Consider the following 26,519-nt stretch of genomic DNA (forward strand, 5'->3'; position numbering starts at 1 on the left):
CCAAAATTTTTGGTACAGGTTGTGTGGAACATGTTTGTGCCACATTTAATGTCAGTACAAGCCAACATTACATTACTATAAACCATGGATGTCCTGTATGGGAGCTTTTAGACAGTTGACCAAACTAATAAACTGGCAACTAAATGTATACATATGCAAAATCACACTGATGTTACTTAAGACTGGGTGTGCAATGTTTGTATTCTAACGCTATCTACACTGTCGTCCCCACCATTGCGCAGATAACAAAACATGTTTCTCATGCTCCATTGCTAAACATTAGAAGGAAACTAATGCACTAATGTTGTCGTTATAGTGGTTGGGTGGCAGTTTCTCTTTCATTAAAATCACATAAGTAAATCAACCGGTACGTTGCGACAATGAGGCTTAATAACGGCATAATACATTGGAATCTTGACTAGCAAGTAAGCTCAAATCACAAGAAGTGTCTACATAAGACACGAGATAGTGTTTTTACTGTTCGCTAACGTCAAGTACAATTTAACATGTTAGTATAAATATTTGAATTGAAGCACACATTGCAATACGACGTTTTTAAAAGGCGAAACGTCTGAATATGAAGCCAACTCTGTCGAGCTAACGCCTGCTAAGTTAGCTAGCACTCGCACAACTTCTAACGGTAAGTTAGCGGTTTTCTCTGTATGTCGAACACACGGTGTGCGATTACGCCTTACCTTTTGTCAGTAACGGTTGTCTTTCATTTCATTACCACGGTAACGTTTTCTGATGAGACAAGTATTCTTGTGTTAAATTCGCAAGCGAAGCTTAGATGGCCATAGCTAGCACGACAAGCGCCAATATTTTCAAAAACAAGCCCTCTTCCTCTGTCGCAGCAGATTGGATGCGAGTCGCTGGTCATTGGGCGGATCAGAGTGACGCGCCGGACATGCTGTTTGTGAAGGCGGGGCTACGCTCTGGTCTACTACGGTAAGCTCCTTGTTGATGTGTTGGTACGGTCCTCCGGCACAGTTGACCTTGGTTTGAGTACTTTTAATTACATCTCAATGTAGTGTGTCGTTCCTATTCGTGTAATCGTTGACAACTGCGCGCGATCATCCAACATGGTGGCATTGAAACAATATCGCACAGCATCGCTCTCTCGTCAGCTGTACAATGCCCAGCCACTACTGATCTAATGCCGTTACAGCAACTACACACGTGATAAAGAGCAACGGACGGTGTATCAAACGTTGCATAACAACTCACATCGATAACAGCCACATCCAAGATATAGCTATGCCAAACACATCTTCCACGTTTTTGTTAAGGCTAGTGTGAGCATGTGTAAGTTAACTCTACGCGTGTAAATCAATCCACACCCACTCCTGCACATTTTCTCCACGTTAGCTCTGGTGTTTTTTTTTAGCAGGGTAGTTAGCCAACCTGCTTCACACCAAAACTGTTCTCCAAAATAGAAACATACACTTGGTGACACGGTAACAGCTACCAACAACCCAGTGCTGGAAAGTTAGCTACTGTGACCTTTTACCCACTCTTAGCTTAATGGCTAGCAGCTAAGTAGCCATGGCAATGATCAGAGACAGGGGCGTAGCTAGAATCATGGGCCCTTCCTTAAATTGAATAATAATTATCCTATTATCCTATCCCTAGAATTATTCGTTTCATCAAACTTATGGCACTGGGAAGGACACACCAGAGGGGGCAGGCTATTTAATAGACCTCCATCTCATGAGACAAAGTAACTTTTAAGGTGTGACTTCAAGGTGATGACATATAAATAACCACAAAATGATTCATAAGTGTACGATATGCTCAAATCATTCCATCATTCATTTGCCTCTCCTCTTCCGGTAAAGGATAGCCTACCTTACCTGAAAGATGTAACATTTTGATTTACATCTAGATGCACACAACGATAATGTAATAATAGAATGTATAAAAAGTTGATTTGGATTCCTGGAAGGCACCGCAGGTATGGTCCACAATCTGACAGCGATCATGCAGTGTCACTCAATATTTTTATTGCCACCTCTTCAAATACTCTTTGAGTATGTAATTCTATGCTGTCATTGAACATTTGCTTTGATTTGCGTTCACCAATGCCATAAGCACACTTGTTGAATTCCTTCAGCTCCTGCACATATTTCTATTTTATTAGAATCATACATCACTAACTGAGCTTTAATTTTCAATGCATCTTGTTGCCAGGAAACACCTGAATACCTTTTTAACCATGTGGTTCACTTTGATGCCGGATGCAGGCCGTATTGTTCATGTAGAATGCCAAAATGTTGAACTAATCAGCCAAAGATGTACTCACTCGTGTTGTGGGTTGTGGTGGTGATGAACCACAGATGTGTGCTGTTGGAAGGGTTCAACCTTCAGAGTGATTTCAACTCGCTTAAACTGTTAAAACTGTGATGCCCTCTTGTTTTGGTTGGACACTCCATCCCGTGTGGAAATTTCAAAGCTACTTTGTAAGCCTGCGCCATAGGATTCCTGTCAATTTGCACTTATGATGTAGGCCTAATATGTTTGTCACATAGCATTACTGTATGTAATCACTTGGTATATATATTTAAAAGAAATATAATATACATGTATAACTATTCCACAACTACAAAAACATAGCCACGTATTTTCAAATCAGAAGTCACCTGTCACTTGTCCATAACTCCATCACCATCTTACTTTAACTTTCAAAATACTCACCCATATTCAGCAGTATTACAAAACCCTGCTCCTCTTAATTGGCTTAAACACTTTATGTTTTTGCTTATATCATCACATAATGTTGCTCTTATTTTCTCCATAGGCCATTACAAGGATCATGATTTTCCACATGTCTGTGCGCTCCAATCCAATGTTACGGAAAACAAATCTGGCTGTGTGGAGAGCATGGAGGTCATGGAAGTTAAGCCTGCACTCTTCTGCAGTTTGTGCATCCTCTGGTCCTGGTCCCCTGGACAGATCTGAAGAACTGTTTTCTGTTTCACCCGAAAAGCCTCCTCACACGCCTGTCCTGCTGAAAGAGGTGCTCCATTACTTAGACATCCAGCTAGGTCAGGTATGTTTGCTTATCTTTGTTATTTGTGCTAGCTTTTTGATGTCCTTAAGAAAGTCAATAACTATCAAAGATTCATCCAGACAAAATGAGTGCTGTGTGAACGCATTCAAACAAAAGCAATGATGAAGTTTTTCTTCTTTCTTATTACCATTATTGCCAATACAAAGTATTCACCCACTGATGTATTTCCACATGAAATAGCTCCTAGAATGTGTTCAGACTGTAGGCAAATCTGATGTGTGACTAAATTGAATCTTTAGGACTGACTGCCCTCACTGATATTAGCAAGTGATTAGGTCGCATTTGTATTTTCAGGCATTGTTATCCGGTCTGCCTTGGTTGCTGTGGTAATGGCATAGGCATAGGCATGCAAACTCATACTGAGAGGTGTTTCATATATTCTGTCCCTCTAATGTGTGTCAGAACATTTGAAACACCCATCAATGTCATGCATTTTGTTTCAACACCACGACTAACTACAGTCTCAAAACGTACTGCAGAGATGAATCAACATCTCCCTGACAGCATCAATAACAATATATATTCTGAGCTTCACAAAGATGAGATTTAACTGTTGTATTAGTTTTGTAACAAATACAATAGATTGGTTTTAACTTAGATACAAAATTGAATAACATAAATTTAATAGTTTTCCAAATGTGTGCATCATAACACCTCAATAGTCTCACATTGCAGTCTGAAGATAACTATTAGAAATTACCTCTTTACTGATAATTATTCCCTTTACCGAGATGTTTGTTGCTAAGGTAAAAATTCTGTTCACACACGATGTAACGACTTGTTGTTATAAAAGCTCACATGAATTGGACAGGGTGCCAGTAGCTTGGCTTTCACTTAATGTATGTACTACCAGGACAGATGGGCATGAGTCAAAAGCCTTCTGGTGTGGCAGGCAGCATAGGAGGGGAAGTGATGCCCCCCCCTCCCCCCATATAATGCATGGTCAAGGCAGGTGGGGGCCATGGGTCAACAACTTAGTCAGGAATTGCGCCACTGTAAGGCTGTTGGCAGGACACAGGGTGCTGCGTCGCTCCTGCTTGAACTTTAGCACCTCTAAACTCCTCCGCTGCCCGCCCATTTGCCAACTGTCCCAAGACAGCTTGCCAATCAGATGCTATTAAAAACTGTTTGATAGATTTTGTTTTTTTGTACAGTACATGCTGTGGACCTCACTTAGTGTGATGTTCTGTGGAAATGTTCTATGGTGACATTCAGATGTCATGTTTTAAATGTTGCTTCAATGCAGATACCTGTTAATTTACTTATTTATGTGATGACACATATGTGATGTTGCAGTTTCACTGGATCTATAACCACAGCAACATCACAACCCTTATTAGGGTGCTGACACATATTACATGTTCATATAGCTAAATTATAACTCTGTAGAGACAGCCACATGCTCTGTCAGTCTCAGTCAGGCAATCGGAAATCTGAATTCTGACATGATGCTCTGACAGAGCTGCCATTTAAGCAGTCATATTTGTGGTGGTTAAGTGATGGTGTCACTAACAGATCAGTTGCTGTGAGGAGGAAAACCTACCCTTAATATCAGACGAATGTCTGCTGAAATCACTGAGGGCAGTGAGATTAATAATTTGAATGGCTATTGTAAAATAATCACCAAAATGTAATTGCTCTTGTCAGCTGAAGCAGAGTATGTATGAATGGAGTACTTAAGCGATGATGGGTGTCAGAGCAAATACTGCAGTTAAACCAAAGTGTGTAAATGGAGCCTTTCAGTGCCCTGCTGCCGCCCACACAGGCCGTCTGGCTGTAAATGTGTATGCAGGTAGCTAATTTGCACTGGTAGCTTACACTATATTTTCACAGTTTTACAAATGGCCATCACGTTTGTTGGATCTGGATTGATAGTCATATTTATTCACTTAACAAAGAAGTACACAGCCCACCACTAATTGACTTAAAGGTCCCATGCTATCGCTTTGAGCATCCTGGACCAGGACTTAAAATGTGAGGTGGGGAATGAATTTTTCTCACGTTAGCTGCGTGGCTCTATGGATGGTAATGTCGGTCAGTTGGTCCACCACTTTGGTCCAGACTGAAATATCTCAGCAACAATTTGATGGATTGCCATGAAATTTTGTACAGACATTCATGTTGCCCTCAGGATGAATCCTCTGACTCTGGTGATCCCCTGACTTTCCATCTCGCGCCATCAGCAGTTCAAAGTTTTTGCTTATCCTTTGAAATATCTAAGCATCTACTAGATTGATTGGCACAAGAGTTTGTACGGACATTTATGGTTTCCCCATGATGCATCCTATCACTTTGGTGATCATCTGACTTTCCTTCTAGCACCCCCATGAGGTGATATTTGGGGCTTTGAGTGAAATGTCTCAACATTTATTGGATTTTGGAGTTTGCAATTAAATTTGGCACATACACTCATGTCCCCCTCCAGTTGAATTGTATGGTCCCTTAACTTTCCCTCTAGCGCCACCATCAGTTTGTTTGTGTTTGTGTTGAGTGCTAATTAACAATATTAGCATGTTTGAGACTTTGACAGAATGATTTGACAGAGAAAGGTGCTGCTGATGTTGGTGATAATTGTTGCAAGAGTATACAGCTCTGACCCATTACTGCTACTAGTTTTAGTTAGCTGAAGGGTGACTGTAGGCCTATAGATTTGATTTGATTGTTGGGGTTGGCTGGGACATTTCAAAATCTAAAACTAAGGTCACATTTTTATTTACATGTATTTTTTATGTACACCATTGTGGAAAACATGTTTGCTAAAAGGAAAAGAGAGGCAGGATTTTTAATTCACTGGTAAATACATTTTTGACACTTACAGATACACATACAGATAGAGAGAGTGAAACAACACACCCAGACACACAAGGTAACACAATGAGAAAAGTTTTTTTTTCATATTGATGCGTGTATTCATGGAATTTGACTTTTTTTGACAGTTCTTGGGATGGCACTGAGTTTCACATAATGTTTCTGTCAGAGCTTTAAGAAGCAAGTGATTGTGAAAGGCTTTGCTGCTTTTTAGTAGCCTCGTTCCAAACCCCTTAATCACAGACTAATTGTTCAGCTGTTCATATAGTTACGAAGCAGCAATTCGGTGTGACTATCAGGCTAGCTATTTAGCATCAGTCATTTAATTATAGCTTGAATACAACATATAGAGTAAAATTATGATCATCTCAATTGTATTTTTTCTTTGCCCCATGAGTTGAGTGGTTGGTCTATCCTTCTCTCTGTGCATCTGTTGTCTAAAGCAAGATATCCATACAACTAATGTCCAGATATCCATGAAATTTGGTATCTATTTTCATGGTCCCCAGAGGATTTATTTATCCTTTATGTGCCACAGATCAACTATGTGTAGAACTATGGTCCTCACTCTCCTATGTTTTTTTTTTTTATGTTGCCTACATTTTGAATTAAGATAACATTTTGTGGTAAAGTTTTGGTGTTGATTTTATAATGCTTTCATAAAACCGCTTCTTCAACAGCACGAGGTGTCCTCCATGGCGCAGGCTGCTTGCGTAGGGGACCTCCTCTAGAATAGATTAATGAGCCATCAGCTGAGAGTCCAGGGGAAAAACCCTGTGCTGCTGTAGAAGGAGAAACGAGCTGCCTACTCTTACATTTCAGTCTCAACACACTCCCCCTTGTGGAATTAATGAAGCCAAAAGTGTTAAATCTACTTTTTTGGATCAATATCAGAGTCCTTCAACAATCAACTAATTTTTGAGCATTATTACGGAAATCCTATGTATTATGTATTGTTGGACAGTTACATATTGTACCTTGTACTTTTTGATCTCTGTCAATGCATAAAGGTATATCCTTGTCAGTTCCTGATGTGACAGGAGATATATTATTCCTAACAAGTATAGGCTTGAAGATATGTTAGTATTGATTTTGAATGAATGACGTAGTTTTATAATTTATAAGTCAAGTTAAGCAGTTTTTTTTCGGCATACATATAATTATGTTGCTGAAATGTGAGCACTACCCAAGGCACCAGGTCAGTCATCTAGACATTTCCCCAGACACATTTCATCCTGTTCAGTCACTATTGCTTTCTGTTTCACTTTTGTTAGTTAGTTTCGTGTTAACGTACATTAGGATGAAACGATTAGTCTATATAATTTGATTAGGGTCAACTGACATGACTTCTTAAATGCTGATACACTTATGTCTTTACTAAGCAAAGCCAAAGGCAACAACAGTAAACAGCAGAAAGCGCTAGAAAGCAGGTGGTTGCAGATGTGGAGCTTGCATGCCATAAATAGCATGAACCAGGCTAGACTCATGATGACAATGGAAATCTAGCACAAAAATACAGCAAAACAGGCAAACCACAAATCATAGGTGTTGTAGCTTGTTAAGGCCCGAACCACAGCAGACTTAGTTGAGTGCTGCATTTTTCACTTCCCCTGTTATTTGGGTTATTTGGCTGGCTGTAATTCGGACACATGAAGAGGCACTCTGTTCTATGGATAGATGACCACAAAACACTCCACCAGCTGCTACCTGTCAATGTTTTTTTTTTGCATTTTCAGATGCAAGATAGAAAACAGACTTGGAAAAGTAGTATACAGTTGTGTGACATGAAAAAGTAGTTACAATCTGTTTTATCTGTCATTTCCACATTCTTACATTAAGTGTGGTTTTGTGGAATTTTTCATTTATGGAGGTTGTCAGGGAGGAAAAATTCATAAGTGTTTGAAGTTAATCCAGCATATTGTCAAGCGTGTCCCTTATCAGAGTGCGAATGTCAGCACAGGATCAGTTTTTACCAGGTACTGAGTGTACCAGTTTGTAACGAGGAGCGCAGATCGGGTTAATATGATCTTGTGTCTTTTAAATTAGTTTAAAGTCTTACAGCTGAATTTTGGGCCAGCTGAGGTGAGAAATTACTCTCTAAGTCTACAGTACAGGGAGTACCATGTTCCTTTGTATCTTTCTTTCTATTTAGAAACTTAATATACAATCTATAAAACCTCTGTTGTTAAACTGACAGGCAAATGGAGATTTAAATATGTGTGATATATATATTCTCTCTCTGATTTTTGTCGGTGCATGGGCTGCGGCATTTGAAATGTACACTATTTCAGATAAAAGGCCCTTTTTTGTGACTTTATTCGCGTTTACTGACTTTATATTCCCGGCATCAGCCAGGTGAGGCGCTGTTGTGAATACAAGCAAAGGGGTAATATGATCTTGTCTCTTCAAATTAGTTAAAAGCCTTGCAGTTGGTGTTTGGGTCATGCAACTGAAGTCAAGAAATGGCTTTAGGAGTAAATATGAAGTACAGGGACCGACACTAGTTGAACCCTAAAGTTATACTCTTTGAAATAACTTGGAAAGAACTGTTAAGACTTTTGTTAAGTTTTGTTTTGTTTATTTTCATAAAGGAATTTGACACTTTCTCAGTCAGTGTCTCCTATGACAGACAATTCCCGATTTTAGTTTTGTAGCTGTTGTAAAAGAACATATGCATTTTATGAATAACAGAGCTCATGTAATCCTTTATTTTTTCTTTTCAATTTCAACTGTAATCAGTTGTGTGTTTGAAGGTACTAAAATGTGATTTTTAATTGTAGAAAGTTGCTTAAGAATGGCATTTTATTCATATTAATCTGACAACACTTACCTATTGAAGTTGTTTTGTAGTCATCCTTTATAAAAGGTGTAACAGCCCAGACAAACTCATCTGTCATATATAATGCACAGAATAAACACTGTCTGTATTATCTGGAACAAGCAACGTATTATTTTCTCTGTACTCAATTTGCCACCACAACCTCTTCTAGGTCTTAAATGTTTTTTTCTTTTTTTTTTCTTTACACTCCTTTTTTGGGAGCACTGAGTAGTGAAAGACGAGGCTGGTAAATAATTGATCCTTGTAATTAAACACTCCAGCCAGGGATGCTGGGGCTGATTGACGGCCAGATATTAGGCCCTTGTCTCGTAAGGTTGCAAGTTTAGTCTGAGGTTATCAGTGGCCAGAAGAGTCTTTCTCCCTCCCTGCCTCATTACTTTCATGAGTACAACATTTCATAGTGGAGTGGTGGGTGGGGGTGTGGTGTGAAGACAGTCTGGGACTTCATTAGCCAAATGGGGTGCCTCAGTCTGCAGAGTGCCAAATCGTTCAGCCTTGCTGAGCAGACAACCCGTTTGCGGGCGCTTCACCATGCTGTCCGTCCTGTAGAGTTGTTTTAGCTCTTTCATCTTAAACATTATTCAGCCTCAGCTTCACTTGAACAACAACTTAAAACAAATAAAAAAAGCCTTCCCTCCTGCGCTTACCTGAGCAGATGGTGTCTATCATAGCTTAGCTCAAGTAAACCTCCCTCCCTCCCACCCTGCAAACTGTATTTGCTCACCTTTCCAGTTTTGCTACATTGCTTACAAAGCTGTATATCTTACAGCATACAGTACAGTATATTGTCCAATAAAGCTTCAATGTTCCCCGAAAATAAAAATACTTTCCCAAATGTTGCACTTTATTAATGTTTGATTGGGTTTGCCATATCAACATTGACTGTGTGAGTAAGTGAGAGGGAGAGGGTGTGTGAGAGAAATCTCTTTACAACTGATGCACGTACATAGCATCAAATAATAGTGCAGAGTGTGCTGCTACAACATCAATTACTGAGAGTTATATTTGCATGTAGCTTTAATAACAATTATTGAAATTGTATAACTCTATACTCACATGCATCCAATATTGCTAAACCTAGTAAAAAATAAACTGGAACCCATCCTCGATGCTGAATTGATACTATTACAGCAGGTTTTATTGCAATATTTACATTTGTTCCTGGTGTGTGAGTGTGGGTATGCTAATCAGATACATGCCCTGTGGACAGCTGGATTTAGATGACTCATTCCTGCAACACATCTTCAATTGGTGTTTGTGTGAGGTCCAACTGCATTATCTCAGTGGTCTTTCTTTTAAATATGTTCAGGATAATTAGATAACATCTAACGTTGATTGTTTAGTTTAGTTACTGTTATATTTACATTTACTGATTGTGATTTTAATTCTTATTTTTCTGATTGATTCTGGTTTTTATCAAATGGTTCCACTTCTTGTCATAGTATTATGATTTTTTTTCAGCTGATTTTAGACCAGCAGAAAAGGTTTATCGTATATGTTTGATATTTTGGTGTTCTTTTTTTGTGAAACAGAAAAAAGACATTGCCATGCACAAGGTGAATATTTTTTTCATTTTGTGACACTTTATCAGGAACTCTTTCTGGGGCATTCTCAGTACAACTCATTGATATTGCATTTTTATACCTTGCTGCAGTGAATGGTTTGTCATGTTAGACATGCTTGCATGAAACACACTTACGAGCGCTACTACCAGACTGCCATATTGTAAACACCAGAGATGTGCGGTGATGTAGATGAAAGTGTCCTGATGCGCAAACACCCGCCAGCACACTCTTGCTTTTTGTGTAATGTCATCAAAGGTGCGGCCCATTTCACAAAAGCAATTTGTGAGCACTGCTTACACACAGATCGCAAATGGTGGCAGCGTCAAGTTTCAGAAAAGATTGTTGCTCTCAAATTGCAGATACATTTGCGAGTCCTACAGGGCTCTCACATTTGTTTTCATGATTGAAACAGGTCAAAATTGGCCAGAGGAAATGATCTCATGTTGTAAATGGCAGCTTGCATGTTGGAAATGGTCCCCTGGCTCAACTTTTGGCACGTACTGCAATGTCATCCGGCAAGGTGATGCGTTGGCCAGTCCAATATATGCAAGTTACATGCAAACAAGGTAATTCCACTCTTAACCCGATAGTCGAGATGGAGGAGAAAATGTTTGTCGTCGACTTTCCAGTTGTAAAATCTCTCCAAATAGTATTGTAAACGTGGCTCTTGTGGCCAATTTAAACTGAAGGTAATTTAAAACAGGTGTGACGTATACTCTCTTACTGATCTTCCTCAGCATGTATTCCTGCATCGAAGTGATCTTTATTAAACTGCTGTTGCACCTTTTCTGATAGAAGTCAGTTGCAGTGACCTTATCTGTGGAGCCAACATTATCTATATTCCCAGCAGCATCCAGGTGAAGTGCTGTTGTTCTCAGCTGGAGTGCTCCCACTCCATGCCTACTCTGTTTCCTGACTAATTTGGCAGGGAAGAGCATGTCCGCTCGACACTACATGACACTGCTGACCTAAACCAGTAACAGAAGTTCCCTCGCTTCCTTCTCACTGTTCCTACAAGTTCCACCTCCACGGTTTAACCAGAGTGTCCTTCCTCTGGTTCTCTGATTCTATATAAACTATATTGCTTTAAATTGATCTCATAAATACCTGCTTGGTTCTCCTTGAGCGCAACGATGGGCACAATCTTCTCCCATCTCAAGCATTTGAGGGAAAGCCTTTCTGAGGACCATTGCATCAATTCTTACATTAAGTCCCATGAGGTTTGCCTCATCCTCTTGTCAGTGCACCACTCTTAAACTTAAACTAAATGCTTCAGAGCCCAGATGTGCTTTGGCTCACAACACCTTCACCTCCTGCTGATGAGTACCTGAAGTAAATATATGCACACTGGCAGCAGTGCTAGATGTAGTAAATTTCGGCCTCACTGTATCAGCAGCGACCTGCTGAGAGGCAGCCCTCACACACAAGCTTACATATCCTCCAGGCAGCCTAAGGCTCCTGAGACTGACCACTGCCCCCCAAAGGCTAAAAAGACTGATGTCAGAGATTGAAAGCCCGCAGCTGGCTGATGGTCATCTGTCCGTGTGTCAGCTCAAAGTCTGAACTGAAAAGTCTTTGGTCATTTCCACCTGTACTACAGTTCTGCGCCAGCCCCTTAAGCTTAGGGATGGACAATATGACCATATAGACGGTGACACAATTTAAATTTGTTAAACGTTAGTACCGTGATAGCCTGGTTGCAGATCTCCAAATTGCTGCCCGCATCTGTGATTCGCACCAGCTTTCCACGAGACAACTGTTAACTGCTCCTCACAACCACAGCTTCTGTGAAGTGAAGTTGGTGGGATGGATGCGTCATGGTTAGGGCAAAATAATCCTCCCTCCCAAACAGAAAACTGCTGACATGAACACGATGTCAGAGTGGATAATGAAGTGAAACTAAATGGCTAAATTCTGCCTGATTAATAGGCTAATACTGTGAGTATGGCCACCCACTGACCCTGAGGCAATCAATAAGGACAATACAAAACAATATAATACATACAGGTATGCCTGCAGTGAGTCTAGTCTCTTTCGTAGCTTTAACTCTCCTGAAATGTGATACTCTCTGTGGCCTTTACAGCACCTCCACCTCAGTACAAAACACTGGTGGACTGATGATAATACCAGTCATGGAAAAGCCCATGGCAACTTTATCAGCAGATAGCGCTGCACTATGAAGCTTCCCTCCGATAACACCCTCCCCCAAGCCGCCTTCACTGCCCCCACCCCATTCCCTACTTCCTTTCTTTTCATATTGTATTGTCAACCCGGTCCCTTCAAACTACTGGGAGCATCTTCTTAAATGCCTCTAGATGTCTTTTCCCTATTACCATGCCTTCCACCACGAAGGCTTCATTTAGCTCAACTCCTCTTTGCACTCCCTAATGGACTTGGCCCTGTTCTTCTTTTGTCTTCCTTTAGTACCATGAAATTCACCTTCAGGAGAGAAAGCCATCTTTCCTGATGCTTCTTTACATTTTGTGAATATAGTTAGATGATTCCATCCCCTCTTTTCAGTTTCTCTTCTGTTTTCTCTTGGGCTTTATATAGTTTGCATTGTTTCCATGGCACACTGTATTGACACTAGTGTCACACTTAAGAGAAATCTTTCAGAGTAGTGAAGAAGAGCAATGAAGCATGTAATCATTTTGAATAGATTCACTGCATCATTTTTGACCTTATTTCCTGTTTCCTGTTAAAACAAAGAAATAGCCTTTTGGCATTTCTGTCACAGTTTGTGGCATTTCCTATCCACAGGAAGCTAGTAGTCTATATTTTGTATTTTAACAACTATGCATTTGTAGGCATGTCAGAATAACGGTAATTGAGGTTAGAGAACCAGATAGAAAACAATACGTTTCCATTTTCAGTAGAGACGGCCCTCTGGAGAGAAAATAGACCGCAATAGTAGTTCAAACTGCTTAAATCGACCTATCTTTACATTGAGTGCCAAAGCTAGATGTAGTGTGACGTACAGGGCAGCAAAATGTCAAAGGGAGGAGTGGCAGTATATAACATTTTTCTTTTGACAGTTGAGACCAGGGTTTGCATCTCCTACTACCCACACTCAATGTTGGTTTCTTCTAACTGTGAAGGGGCTCTTCCCCTAACCATATTCTAGTACTTGTAGTGGTGTAAACTTAACCATACCTTCCCCATTATTTATTTGGCATGACCATGATTTACCTCTAATTATAACTGAGAAGTTTTTGTTCCCTAAACTTCACCATGCCTTTACCATTATCTAAACACATTTGTAATGTAATGCATCATGCATCTCATCATGTCGTGTTTATTGACGATTGTAGCGCACACCAATTGTTTCACACAGACAGGGTAAGAAGTCAAGGTACAGTCGCCGGTGTGCCCCGCGAATGTGATAAAATCTGCTATTTGTGAATAGTTTACGTCCATCACCGCTGGGAAATGGGACAGTGGCGTATCCCAGTGTGCGTCCATCCATAAGGACGCACATCATCACTCCACTGGTGTGTGGTTTTATTTTCAGAATAATGGATGCAAGTGTTTTGATGAACAGAATACACAGACCATTCATGTTTCCACATCACGTGTGTGTATTACATTGGCTTCCAAACTAGTTGTAATGTCACAAAATCATCCTCGTACGTACACGTGTTACACTCAAATTTAAGGTGAGCACAGAGAAACTTCTGCTCTTTCAGCAGATGAATGTGAAAACAGCTGTCTAGTGTCAAACTCTGCATACACATTATTCTGCACAGTGAAGGGCAAACATCCAAGTGACGTAACAATTAGAAAAACACAATTTTGAGTAGCGGGGGACTTAATATTTCGGCGGAAAGTTTGCCAAAGCTTCTCTTTGGCTTATAACTAACTTTTAGTTACTTCTAACTTTTACTAGAATACAATAATCATATCTGAATTTGTCAAACAAAATGTCATTAAATGCAGACATCTTGTCCTCTTGGATATTTATATACCAGCTCAATTGTGATTTGACTAGACTAGTCAAAGTAATGAGGAGGATTTCACACACCGCAACCCTCTTGCCCCTATTTTCAACCCCAAACTAACCTGCTAGACTGTGGGAAACATTAATTTGATTATCATGAATGACTCTGTCTCCCACAGCTTCACTGCACAGGAGTGAGGCTGTAGTCTGTGCTGATGTAAGGATGTGTATCCCGGAGCCACTATGCTGAGTAAACAGGAGAATCTGTTTTGTGGATTAGGTAGTTGTCATTTTTTAGGTATTAAATCCTCATAGTTTAAGCCAGACAGGCTGGTAGAAGAACATGTCAAAAATGTATCTTAGTGTAACCATGTTATAGTAGATTCAGCATCCATCTGATTTATGACACTGTTATAATAAACGTTGACATTAAACATTGACATTGTTATATAAAATGATATATCAAACACATACATTTATATTTAGGATACCTTCTACTGACTGTAAAGTATTTTGTAACAGTCTCTGGACCCTTTGTTGTAAATTTGACTTATGATGTTACTCACAACAATTTGCTTTTTAAGGTCTGAATTCATTTTTTTGCAAAAAATGAGTCTTTCCAGCAGAGAAAATGTAGCTCAGTAAATCTCCAACCTGCAAGACAAAAACAGACAGTTTGGCTGGGGGGGTGGGGGTGGAGAGTGATGACTCATGCACACAGTAGAGGTCCCTCCCTTTCCATTTCTTTCGGTGTCCAATCAGTTCTTTCCCAGCTGTCATTCATTGCCTCCAAATCAAACCCCTACAATGCTTTACTGTCCCCTGTAAATCACGTTATTTGCAAAGGTTTAGAATATGCAAGTTAAATGAAAATGCCATTCACATCATTTTGAGGCGCAGATTGCTGCTTGATAATGTGATTACCTTACAGTGCAGATGACAGTCCTCTGCATCTAGGATGTTTTGCCATATGTTGGCCCCAAACAACATGACCAAAATTTTTATGCTCCAGAATAGGTTTTACAGTTGCTAATTTATGTACATTGAGCGTTGTGTTAATGTTGATGGAAACAAAGACTAATACCTTATCAAAATAGTTCTCTGAGAAGCTAGATTAATTCATCATTTTTAAAATGTAATTACTTTCAGATTACTTTTTCAGAAAGCAAGCAGCCTATAAAACGGTAGAAAGACTAATCGTTGCCATGGGTTGCCCACGTACAGTAAATATTGAGTTATTGGCTCATAGTTTCAGAGAAGATACAAGTGCCTGCTATCCTTGTTTCTCCAGGGATCTCCTCAGCACCACCGTGGTGTAAGAGCCAGTCTCAGGACTCCTTGAAGTGGGCGGATGCTTGACATGGGCTTTATGAGCTTTATGTAGAGGAGGACAGGGACCGGGGTTTTCCTCTTTGCAGTCAGATTTTGTATTGAAAAATGTAACAAATGTAGCCGTAGAGCAAAGTCAGAGCTGGCATGAATTATCTGAAAGTGGTGGTGAGAAAAAAAGAGTACATAAAGGAGAGGAAGGAGGGAAATGTGAGGGGGCTGAAGATGTTATGGTGTTTGACTTGAGGTGAATAGAGTGAGGGGGAGATTACTTTACAATATTACAAGAGGCTTCATAATATCAGCAGCCGTACATTAAGCTTTAAAACTAACTTTATAACCGTCAATCCATAAATATTAGGCTCCAAAAAAGACGTAAATCAATGTTATGTCATTCTTGTCGGCTACTACAGTGCACATTTGGTGTAGCGGGATAATGAACATTGAAATATTATTCTTGATCAAAATTGCAGTGGTTGTTTTCACTGGCACTGATGCGACACTTTTGATGCAGGATCACTCCAAAATTGAGCAACACTTTTAAAGGAAGGTGCTACGGAGGGACTGTTGTTTTTAATGGCACTGGTAACATCAAGGAAGAACTCCAGGGCCTTGGATAACGTGGCACAGTATATCTTCATGTCCTCCTCCATGCTACATAGTGATATTGACACTCAAGCTACATAATCAAGGGCTAGCAAGTGAGTTAAAGCAATAGTTACAAATCATTCCAGCAAGACAAATAATCACCAAACCTTCTACTACTCAGCGATTGTGACCCTAAATCGTGATGTGAAATCAGGGCTCTAAACTCATCACTGATTCCACGGCTTCGCCACGAAGGTTTTAGTTGCTAACACCAGCACGTAAATTTTGGTGCAACAATTCTGCTTCTGCATACTGATTCACACTTGATTTCAAAGCACAGATGTATTTAAATAGACAAAGTTTGGATCTTTGTCAGGTCAGAATGTTTCAAAATGGTTACATCACCTAAATGTAACAAATAGTATGACTGGCTCTGTGATGACAGATGTGGTCAACTATCAAACCTGCCCAAAGTAACAACATTTTTCCAGTTGGCTTGCACCTACATGTGATGTGCGTATAATTACACTCCTTCTGTTGTCTATAGCTTCTCACATGGAAATACACACAGTGACCACTTTATTAGGTACACCTGTAAAGTCTAATGCAATCCAATACAAATGCTCTGCCATAAAGTTTTATGATGCCTATAATCTTCAGGTTTTTATTGACAATGTCATGGAGGTGTTAATTAAATCACATGTTTCAAATTGAGGTCATAGTTTGTGAAGGTGTTGTACTGGAGTGCATTATATTGAGAGGTGTTTCTAATATTCTGGCCTCATCGTGTAAGTAAATGGAAACACCTCTCATTATAATGTGACATTAAATATTTTATTATTGAATTACAACAGATTGTCCAGGTGTACCTAATAAAGTGGCCACTAACTGTATGTATTCATAGCAAAAGATATTAGCAGTAGCATTAGCAGTTTTGCGGTTTGATGTTCATGTGTTGAGTTTTCGTTGGTTTGTGTCTCTGAGATTTCTGCTCCCACCCTGGTAGTGAAGGTGAGCGGTATGTTTGTTGTGGTGCTCATTCCCACAGCGCCGCGCCTTTCAGCAATGCAAAGTGATACATTCACACCTACAGGCAAGAAAAAAAAATTGTCACCAGTTTAACTAACCTTGTTGAGTATCCTCTGACAGCTCCCACATCCCTGGCTGTCCCAAGATCAGCACCTTGGACAGCGGTCATGACACGCTTTTGCACAAAATGTTAAAAACGATCCACCTGAGGATCTACTGATAGTCTTGAGCCCTTACCAGAGCTGATCATAATATTATTTTAGATGAGTTAAGTTTTCGGTTCTCTATCCTGGAGCCTCCAGGCAGATAAAGTCACATTAACCAGAGCCCCTCTCATGCCCCTATGGGAAGAATAAAAGCACAAGACAAAATAGCGGCTCAATATATTTCATATATATCACAACTCTAACCGTTTCAAATCGGCTCATTTAAAATTAGTTGTGTGTATGTGTGTGCAGGTCTCAATGATAACTATAAGTTAGATCAAAAGGTAGCTCTGCGTGCATACCATTTGAAATACATCTTTTCAAAACTTTTGCACATTTTCAAGATGTTTAAAGGAGTAGACACATTATTTCTCATTGTTTTCAGCGTTTTCTGTTTCTGGCCATCCACAGTAATGGAAAGCAAAGGATTAGCTTGGATAGCTGTGGGTTTGCTTTTACTTGTCTGAACAACTGCATTCGAAACTTTGAAATAAAAAGGTATGCCTCTTATTGACCTAGAGGCTGTCCACTGTCCTGTGTAACGCTGCGTCCTCTCACACAGGCATAGGTCAGTGTTGTTCCTCACTTCTGCATCAGGCCTTGAGCTTCATTCACCTCCACCATCACATAACCTTTATACTGTGGTAAGTGGCCTTTGTATAAGCAAGATAATGCACTTTGAGTGTGCCTTCAGGTAGAAAATAACAGACTCGGTAAAGGAGATGTCTCCATTCTTTACATATATAAGGACATTTCTTTGTGTATCATAGTTCAGATAGTTTATTGTCCTGTCTGACCTCCAGGTGTTTGGTGTGCAGGGCTTTTTTCCTATAACCAAGTAGGAACTGTAATAAATCATCTTTAACTGACTGTTGATAGAGTTAATGTCACAGAGTTACTTTGTGCAGCTTATGTAAACAATATTTTACTGTGGCACATGTCACGTATTTGATCAACACTATTGATTTACTTTTACACGAATACTGTTAATGAGCTGCTTCATGTCCACGGCTTTATGACCCTTTATGAATCTTTCCTGAACTTAAAACAAGGTGACACCAGAGGGAACATAAAGACACTTAACCTTGCCTATGTGTTTCATAACAGCCCAGATTGTGCCTGAAATTTGCTATATATGGTGTTGGGAGACACTGTGACAAACGGACTAGCCAGCTTCCTGAAATTGTTTAGATAGTTTTCCAGTATGTCCTGCGCCGTGTGCTGCACTGAGAACACACACATCTGTCGACCAATAGCCTATGTCCTGTTGCAGCCAATCCTAAAAAGGAATGTCTCTAGAAAAAAGAGTTAACTCAAGTATGCCTAGTCACTATTTGTGTCGGAAGTCCAACATTTGGCAGCTGGAGATATTTCCCTTCGATGTTATGTACATCAAAACTTTAATATTGGGCAGTACTCAGCGATCCGATTTCTTTTGCAGCCTATACACTTTGTCTCCGTGGATATGTCTATGAAGTGCATGATACACATTTACTACCAGTCGCCTTTGGTCTATGGCTCTTCAGCCGCTCTCTTTTCCAGGCACATCTTCCTCAGGGGAGGCTGCAGCTTGCCGTTGTTTCCTTTACGTGATCATGTCAGCAGTGCTTTGGGATTGATTGGATCAAGATCGGCGCTGACTAATCAAAAATGCAACGTTGAAAACTGTCATAATTGAATAATCATGGTAGTCTCAAATGGGATTTCTTTTAAATTGCTTTTAAATGTGGCATTTAATCCTAAGTTGAATACATCCCTTTGGGTCTGGTATCTTCTTGAGAACGTCAATCGTTGGATGAATCATTAGTTAAATGTGAACTTCTCAGAAATGTGTGTGAACATGTCGGTAGGATTTACATAGTATCCCTGTATGTAGCATCATGCCTTCATTAGATTTTGTTTGATCCCCAGCAGTGTTAACCTTTGTCAGCCTTGTTATACCTGTGCGTACATGTTGGCAGATGCGGGAGCATTTCCAGCAAAACAAACAGTGTGACCCAGCCTGCTTGTTTTAAAAAACGTGAACAGAAACAGTGCAGTGACTGACACTGATAAACAACATATGTTGTCTCTCTTATCTCATTAAAAATACAGATTCGATTAAAACAAAAGACACAAAAAGTATAAATTAAAATAAATCAATAATACTAACCTTAACTTAACTACTTCAAAACAATTGAGGAAATTAATTAAAAAAAACATTTATTTTACTCTTGTATTTATCTTTTACCAGCTCTTTTGATTTTTCACCCACAATTAGCGTGATAACGTACACTAAATTAGAATTTATTGTTTGGGGACCATGAATATCAGCACCAAATTTCAATGGCAATATGATTTGCACGTGATTTGCATAGCTATGAATAAAACCCAATTCCATATCTTTCTTCACACCTCATCACAAACAATCTTGGCGTATGATCTCCTTGAACCCTCTCATAACTAAACAACCTCACCGCCTTACAGGGGGAAGAGTGGAGCCATCAGAGAGCCTTCCCCTGAAGTTGGAGTCTCATTATGTAGTTTTGACACCCAAAATTGTAAAACCAAGTCCCAGACTCTCCTTATGGGTGCACATTCATCTGCTAGGATACATAAGAAAACCTCTTCTGATATCACTGGAATAAGATCATAACTTAATGATCCTTATGTGGAGCTCCAACAAGGTCTGTAACAGCTGGGTCACGTTTTTTCCTTCACAAAATTCCCACAATTAACTTCTGTTTCTGTTTTGCATACTCGGCATTCTAACATCAGGGGACACTTAAAAAAAAGTAATACTAAAATATTTTATCTCTCACAAATGTACTGACAGACTCTGGAAAAAAAGGCTGGCCCTTCTTTATGGCTTCTAAGTGCCTCTGATAGGATTCTCGCTTGTTCATTTGGAAATTACCTAAAAAACTTCAGACAGGTGTTTTCGGAGGCAAACGAGCAAATGCTGACGTAGACATGTCTTGTCTTAACTAGCTCAAATACCTCTTCAAGTGCCTTTATTTAAACTAGTGCCAAAAGAGTGCAAACAGCGCTGAATAGACGAGGAATGAAAGTATTTGTCGTTACTCTGCAGCATTCCTTTGACAAAAGAGAGATTATCTTAACAAGCAGAGAGGCATTTGGAAGGAGCCCTCTGGTAAAGAGTTTTGTCAACATTTTTGTGCTCCTGTATCACTTGTTCACTCACTCATTCACCCACTCTGTCTTACTTACTCTCAGATGCACAGGTAGTATGTTTAGTACACTTTGAATTGAGGTCTGAGGTGAGGCCGCATGCATCTCAGACATCACTGATCGCCGTCAACATAATCTCTTGACAGAGTAATTGGGGAAGCTTTCATGCCTTTTGAGTTTGTCTGCTCTCATTGGCCATCTGTTTTGGGTACCCAACCCCCACCTCCGCCTCTTACCTGCAAGACCAATGTACACACCTATTATATTCGTTTGAATAAAGTAGAGAGAGGAAAAACGTATTTACACCCTTTTTAAAGTGAAGTTGAAATCAGCATGTGGAGGTAGAATGTAGAGAAACAGACAATACTGAAGATGTATTACAGCTGTATATACTGTGTTGTTAAAAAGTATTTTTATTATAAGATAATCTTGATATAGTGTGAGCATAGCCAGAGTCAAGTTCACAAAGGCCATGGCCAGGTATATAGACACTTCGCTACTCTGTGCAGTCGATAAAACCACCATCAATCCCATCATCACAACCTCCATCTTCCTCTATCCATACCATGCTCTTATGCCACAAACCGGCTAAAATTTGTGCGCACTTGTATCTTGCCATGAACTTTGTGTGACAGAGAAAGAAATGCAAACCGGCTACCTCCACTCTTGCCATGGCAACGGACGCGACAAGAAAAGCGATCCTGTACCCGTGTATCTGTCTCCCTAATGGTCTGTGTGTTAGTGTAACAAGATCTGTAAAAACTCCCCTCAATGACATTTTAGATCCCCCACTGTAACTGACCTGGGCTGGGGAGTCACAAGTAGGATTTAGGTGAGTACTCAGCCTTCTCTCAGGTTCCTGTTCCCCTTTTCCTAATGAATTCAACCATAAGAAGACTTGAGATGAGGCCCTTTTTTTCCATATGAGCAGAATATTATTTACTGTTGTATGAGCTGTGTTATGTTTGTACAATCTCATAAATGCAAGATATGTACTTTTCCCACACTGTATATGTTTTTAAAATCTCTCTAACTTGATACTCTTACCTGTGTTTTTGATTTAGCATGCCAAATGAGACTCTATAATGTGTTTACCTTTTCTTTTTGGGAAAAAAAGCTCTCATTGAGAATGCTGTGGGGTGACTGCTGAAGTGAAGCATTATAGCACCTTGCAGCTTCACTGTTGGACTGCACCACTCGGACCACTCCTAACTCTCCTATTCCCTCTGCTGGGAAAGGCAGATATTACACACCCTAAACAGAGTACAAAACGTAGACTACAGTAATTACTTTTATTTTAAGTATCATCTCTACATGTAGAGTCCGAGATGACCCACGTCGTGTTCTGGCTTCGTTCCAATCTGCTGCCTTCTCTGGGAAGGCCTGGTCTAGGTGAGAGCCTCGCTGACACCCCTCTGTATGAAATATCAATGCGAATGACTCACTCCCAAGTTTGGTGTCAATCATCATCGCAAATGCCAAACCCATTATCACCAAATCTTTTCAAGAAGTTGTTTTGTCCATCTGGTGGCAGAAGCAGCAGGCTTTTTGAAGGAAGGTTTTCACAACAGCAATCGGGGCTTTAGAAGAAGCTTGTTTTCCCACAGGGTGAGGGAACTAGATTTTCAATTTACCTTTATAAATGACCTTGTAAACATCCATTTCTCCAGTTTTGGTTGCACACACTTAATTGTTTTTGCTTAGTTTATTTGGTGTGTGTATGTGTGAGTGAGTGAAGGAGGTGAAACGTGTAAAACCTCATAAAGATGGATAGTGTCTGCTCAGTGCAGCAGTGACACAAATGTGAATAAACATACAGTATTTATATTTCCAACCCACCACCTCTAAGAATATTGAGCATCAGTTGGCTGTCTGTTCTATCATTTGCACCAGTGACATAAAAAGGCTTTACCTTTGTTCTTCTTGGCCACAGCTTCCTCAAGATGTGACTGAAAGATTGTTGTGACAAGTGCTGCACACTCCAGTAGAGGACTAGTTTGTCTCCTGGTTGCTTGTGTCGACTGTTTCGATAAAAGCCAGCCTACTTTGCTGTTTGTGTTTCTGTTTTCGTTTTCCTTTTTTGTATTGAATAGCACAACAGGCAAGTTCATTATGCGTGTGACTCATCCCACTAGCCCACACCCCCTCCCCATCTGCTGCTGTGCGCTGGAAAGGAGAGGGAACCGCCATTGATCACTTCTTCCCTCACACATGCACGCACACACCCCACCTTCAACGTCACTATCGATCGACATGTTTAATGTTTTTGTGGGGAAATAGCTGGCATTTCCTTTTTGTGTCATTTTACATCTGTTCCCCACCATTTGCTGACATTATAATACGTCACAGAGCAGACATTTAAAAACTAAAAAGTAAAGCATAATCCAACCAATTATTCACACGATCTCAGACTGTTCAGTCAGTGCAGGGCTGCAATATTTTTTTTTTGTAGCAGTGAGGAAATGTATGAGGAAATATTCCTGGACAGGAGATGTTTTCTGCTTTGCAAGTGGTAATCCATGGATACAGCTGAGTTTACAGCTAGCTGACTAACAGCAAAGATGCTGTGGCAGAATGGTTGGCAGGTATTGGACATTTCCTTGATAAAGCATTTTCCCACTCCCTCCCTCTCATGATATTATTAATAAATGGTGTTTAACAGTTAATACATACTTGTAACACACTATAACATTGACATGTAAATACAATGATGTTCTGAAGTAGTCACACATTTATGAACACGTTAATTCATTAATAAAAAAGTGCAGGTTAATGTAAGGTAAAGGTATTCTTTGCTGATTTTCACCCCTATTACTTATACAGAGTGCTCTACTGATCGTCCTCTTGTGCATCGTTTTTTAGGCCAACTAAAAGTCACTTCAGCAGATGTCCAATGGCATTTTTACATTTGTCTCAGGATAAATTAACAAAATGTTTTCTGGAGTAGCCAAAGGGTTATAATACTCCACTTCACAAAACAAAACAGCTTTTCTCTTATTTTGTTTGAAAGACACAGTTATTATACTGTAAGTAGAGAGCTAACCATTTCAACAGTTTCAGAATTCATTTTTAAATCTTAAATGGTTTAATTTCTGCTGAGTGAAATTCATTTCTGCTGAATGAAATGAAAAAAATGAAAACTTTCAACCACATTATCTTTATTTTGTGCCACATTGGGAAGAAATTCATTGTGAATGTGGTGGCTCAGGGTTTCTATAGTCATGTCTTTGATGGCATGCATTAAAAATCCTCCTCATCGCTGCAGCCAAATGTAGCAACATCTGCCACCAAAACCTCGACACATGAAAAGACCAGCAATGCAGAAATAGTATTATTTTTCAGATGGGAATCAAAACAACAATTTCTTGTTATTTTCCTGACCTAACAGCTCTCCCGTGGTTGCCTTACATTACCTTACAAGTGCAGAGCGGTAGGTCTTGGGTGCACGGACTGTGTGGGCATCTCCAAGCACACCTGCTATTTTGGTTCATGTTTTTGCAGCAGTGCAAAGTGCAAAGGGGCTGGGTGAAGTGGAATATAAATTGGAAGGTGTGGTGATTAATAAATACACTCTCAGTCAGTCACATTACTGGTGTCATCGCTCTGTGCCAATCACAGGGAAGCATGACAGCAACAGCTCAACAAATGTTTTACTTTGTACAGTGATGATAGATATAAATCATAAAAGATGTTAATGAAGCCATTGATTATGTGACCGAATCAATCCAACCCTATTTCAGTTTAAATTCTACTGTATCCCGTGTCATGAATGGTCATGTTATATTGTAAAATGTGACACAGCAGCGTTTGCACCGTCATTCATTTCAAGAGTAAAACATTAAACGCCGCTTTCACTGAAAAAGAAAGTTGGAAATGAGGCAATGACACACAGGATTGATGAGCCGCTGTAATCCGACGTTGTGCCAGAAACAGACGGGGATCAGAGACGTCTATTCTCAGCGCAAAGTCTAAGACCCATTTTCCACTGAAATAGCAACCACTCGCTTTGCGCTGCCTCAATAGAATGAAACTCCCACCTGTTTGCGCCTCTCCTCCCACCTGTGCACCGCACACGTCTGGCACCAAAATATCACACAGGAAAAGTGAGGTTCAAGGTCAGGGAAATACCACACGGCCGGAGCACTGTTTGTGCTGGTCGGTGCGCTGCCACAGAAACGGTAAGGAGAGGACGGGTCTAGCTAGCATGTTGTTGGCACAGTGAGTACTACCATTGTTATGGTGTCAGTGATTATCTTTTTATAAGACTGTCTCGAGAAGAAAAAAATCCCACCGTTGAACAACGTTCTTGGCTGATGTGAGGCATCAGAATTTGTTTGGTTTTCAGGCGCTTCAGCAAAATCGTAATTACGATGACTTCTATATGACAAGAAGACAGCTTTACCAAATTTCCTGGACGAAACCGTGTGGTTTATAAGAGGTTTGTCGCTGAAAATAGCAGACTCCAAAGTTCCGTGAAGTCGCAGGCTGTAAAAAATGCTCCGTAGAGCTGAAGGGAACTACAGAGTTGGGTGAGAATTCTCAGTAGGTTTGTGACTACAAGCAACACTTTTCACATTATAGGTAGTCATTTGATTCATTGTTCATATAAAAATATTGATTAGAAATAACAATGTGTTTTGATGCAGGTTGAAGCTGTCAAACTTGTTTGCTGTTTTCGGTTACTGAAGGGGAGAATAAATAATGGTTTAGTTGGTCTACAGAAACACTGCTGAACTTGCAAGACATTATAACTATAACTATATTATGATAATATATGTTGATTTAAAGTTTTCACATTAAGAGCTGACAATCTATTTTATCATCAGTCCAGATATGAATTTCACAGTATTGGCTTGGAAACAATAGGCAAGGCACTGAGGATGCAAAAAGTAAATATAATTGGGAAGAAAACTGCAATCATGCAAGATTTATACTGGAATTAGTACATTGCACGTCCATTTTTCAAGTACAAAGACAACCCTCTTTATCAATTAAATCTATATATACATATCAGAGAAGTCTACCTGAAAGGCCTATTTTAAATATTTTAAATTAATTTCAGTTTTAATATTGACATTAAGTAGCCAGATAAGGCAGCTTCAGAAAAAAATCTGATTTAAAATGACACCACTGTGACTTAATCACTTAAATTAAGAATTGACATTGTGATGATAAGATGGTGATGATTAATTGTGTATGTGGAGTCCTGGTGTGAGAAGAATGTGTTGTTCTCTTGCTTTCTCGCATGTAGGTGGTCCTGGACATGACATTTGGAGGTGGTGGTCATACCAAAGCAATACTGAATATGGTTCCTGAAGTCACAGTCCTGGCCTTAGACCGAGATCCTACAGCCATTTCTCTGGCCGAGCAGTTAGCCAAGGAACACTCGTAAGTGATTTATTGAAATATATCAACACCAGTTAACACAAGTTAAAGATTTATGTTATAAGCTGCCTAAACGAAACGTTAATACTATGTCATGTTTTTGCTATACATGTTTATAGTCACAGCTGACAGCTTGACCGTTTTTAAGCAGTTTGGTTTGTGGTCATTATTTCTTAAAACATACTGTAGGTGTGATATAGTATTTCAGTTCTTCTTCATATTTCTCACGTCTTGCCTGAGCCCGATCAAATACTGCTCGCCAAGATACAGCCCCTGAGTTTCACCATCCAATCAAATACATTCCTCCTTCTTAACTTAAAGCTTTTCTCCCCCCACGCAAAGCTGGTGGGCCCGGCATGTCATTTGTCAGAGTAAGGGCCCACGCCTGCAGTGTGAGGGAGATGCTGCCTCCCACGGAGGATCTATAAGAAATGAGGGGGGGGGGGGTGAGTTAAGAAGTGGAGAGAGAGAAAAAAAGAAAAGAAAATGAAAACATGAGTGAGAGAACAGGGAGACACGAGGACACAATGCCAGGGTGAGAGGGAGTGCGTGTGTGCATGAGCAAGGCGCGGGAGGATGAAAATTAGATGTT

The 26,519-nt window shown here is 39.9% G+C and overlaps 1 protein-coding gene across 1 annotated transcript in view; it reads left to right on the plus strand.

Annotated features, from left to right (window-relative positions):
• The first annotated feature begins 862 nt into the window (after window positions 1-862).
• mettl15 (methyltransferase 15, mitochondrial 12S rRNA N4-cytidine) overlaps window positions 863-26,519 on the plus strand; it is a 46,426-nt gene continuing 20,769 nt past the window's right edge. Inside the window, exons 1-4 of the mRNA XM_070908287.1 lie at window positions 863-922; window positions 1,396-1,422; window positions 2,798-3,049; window positions 25,794-25,930. Coding sequence (XP_070764388.1) covers window positions 863-922; window positions 1,396-1,422; window positions 2,798-3,049; window positions 25,794-25,930 — 476 coding nt within the window. The remainder of the gene's footprint in view (window positions 923-1,395; window positions 1,423-2,797; window positions 3,050-25,793; window positions 25,931-26,519) is intronic.

The sequence above is a fragment of the Enoplosus armatus genome, chromosome 1, assembly GCF_043641665.1.
Source record: "Enoplosus armatus isolate fEnoArm2 chromosome 1, fEnoArm2.hap1, whole genome shotgun sequence".
Lineage (NCBI taxonomy): Eukaryota > Metazoa > Chordata > Actinopteri > Centrarchiformes > Enoplosidae > Enoplosus > Enoplosus armatus.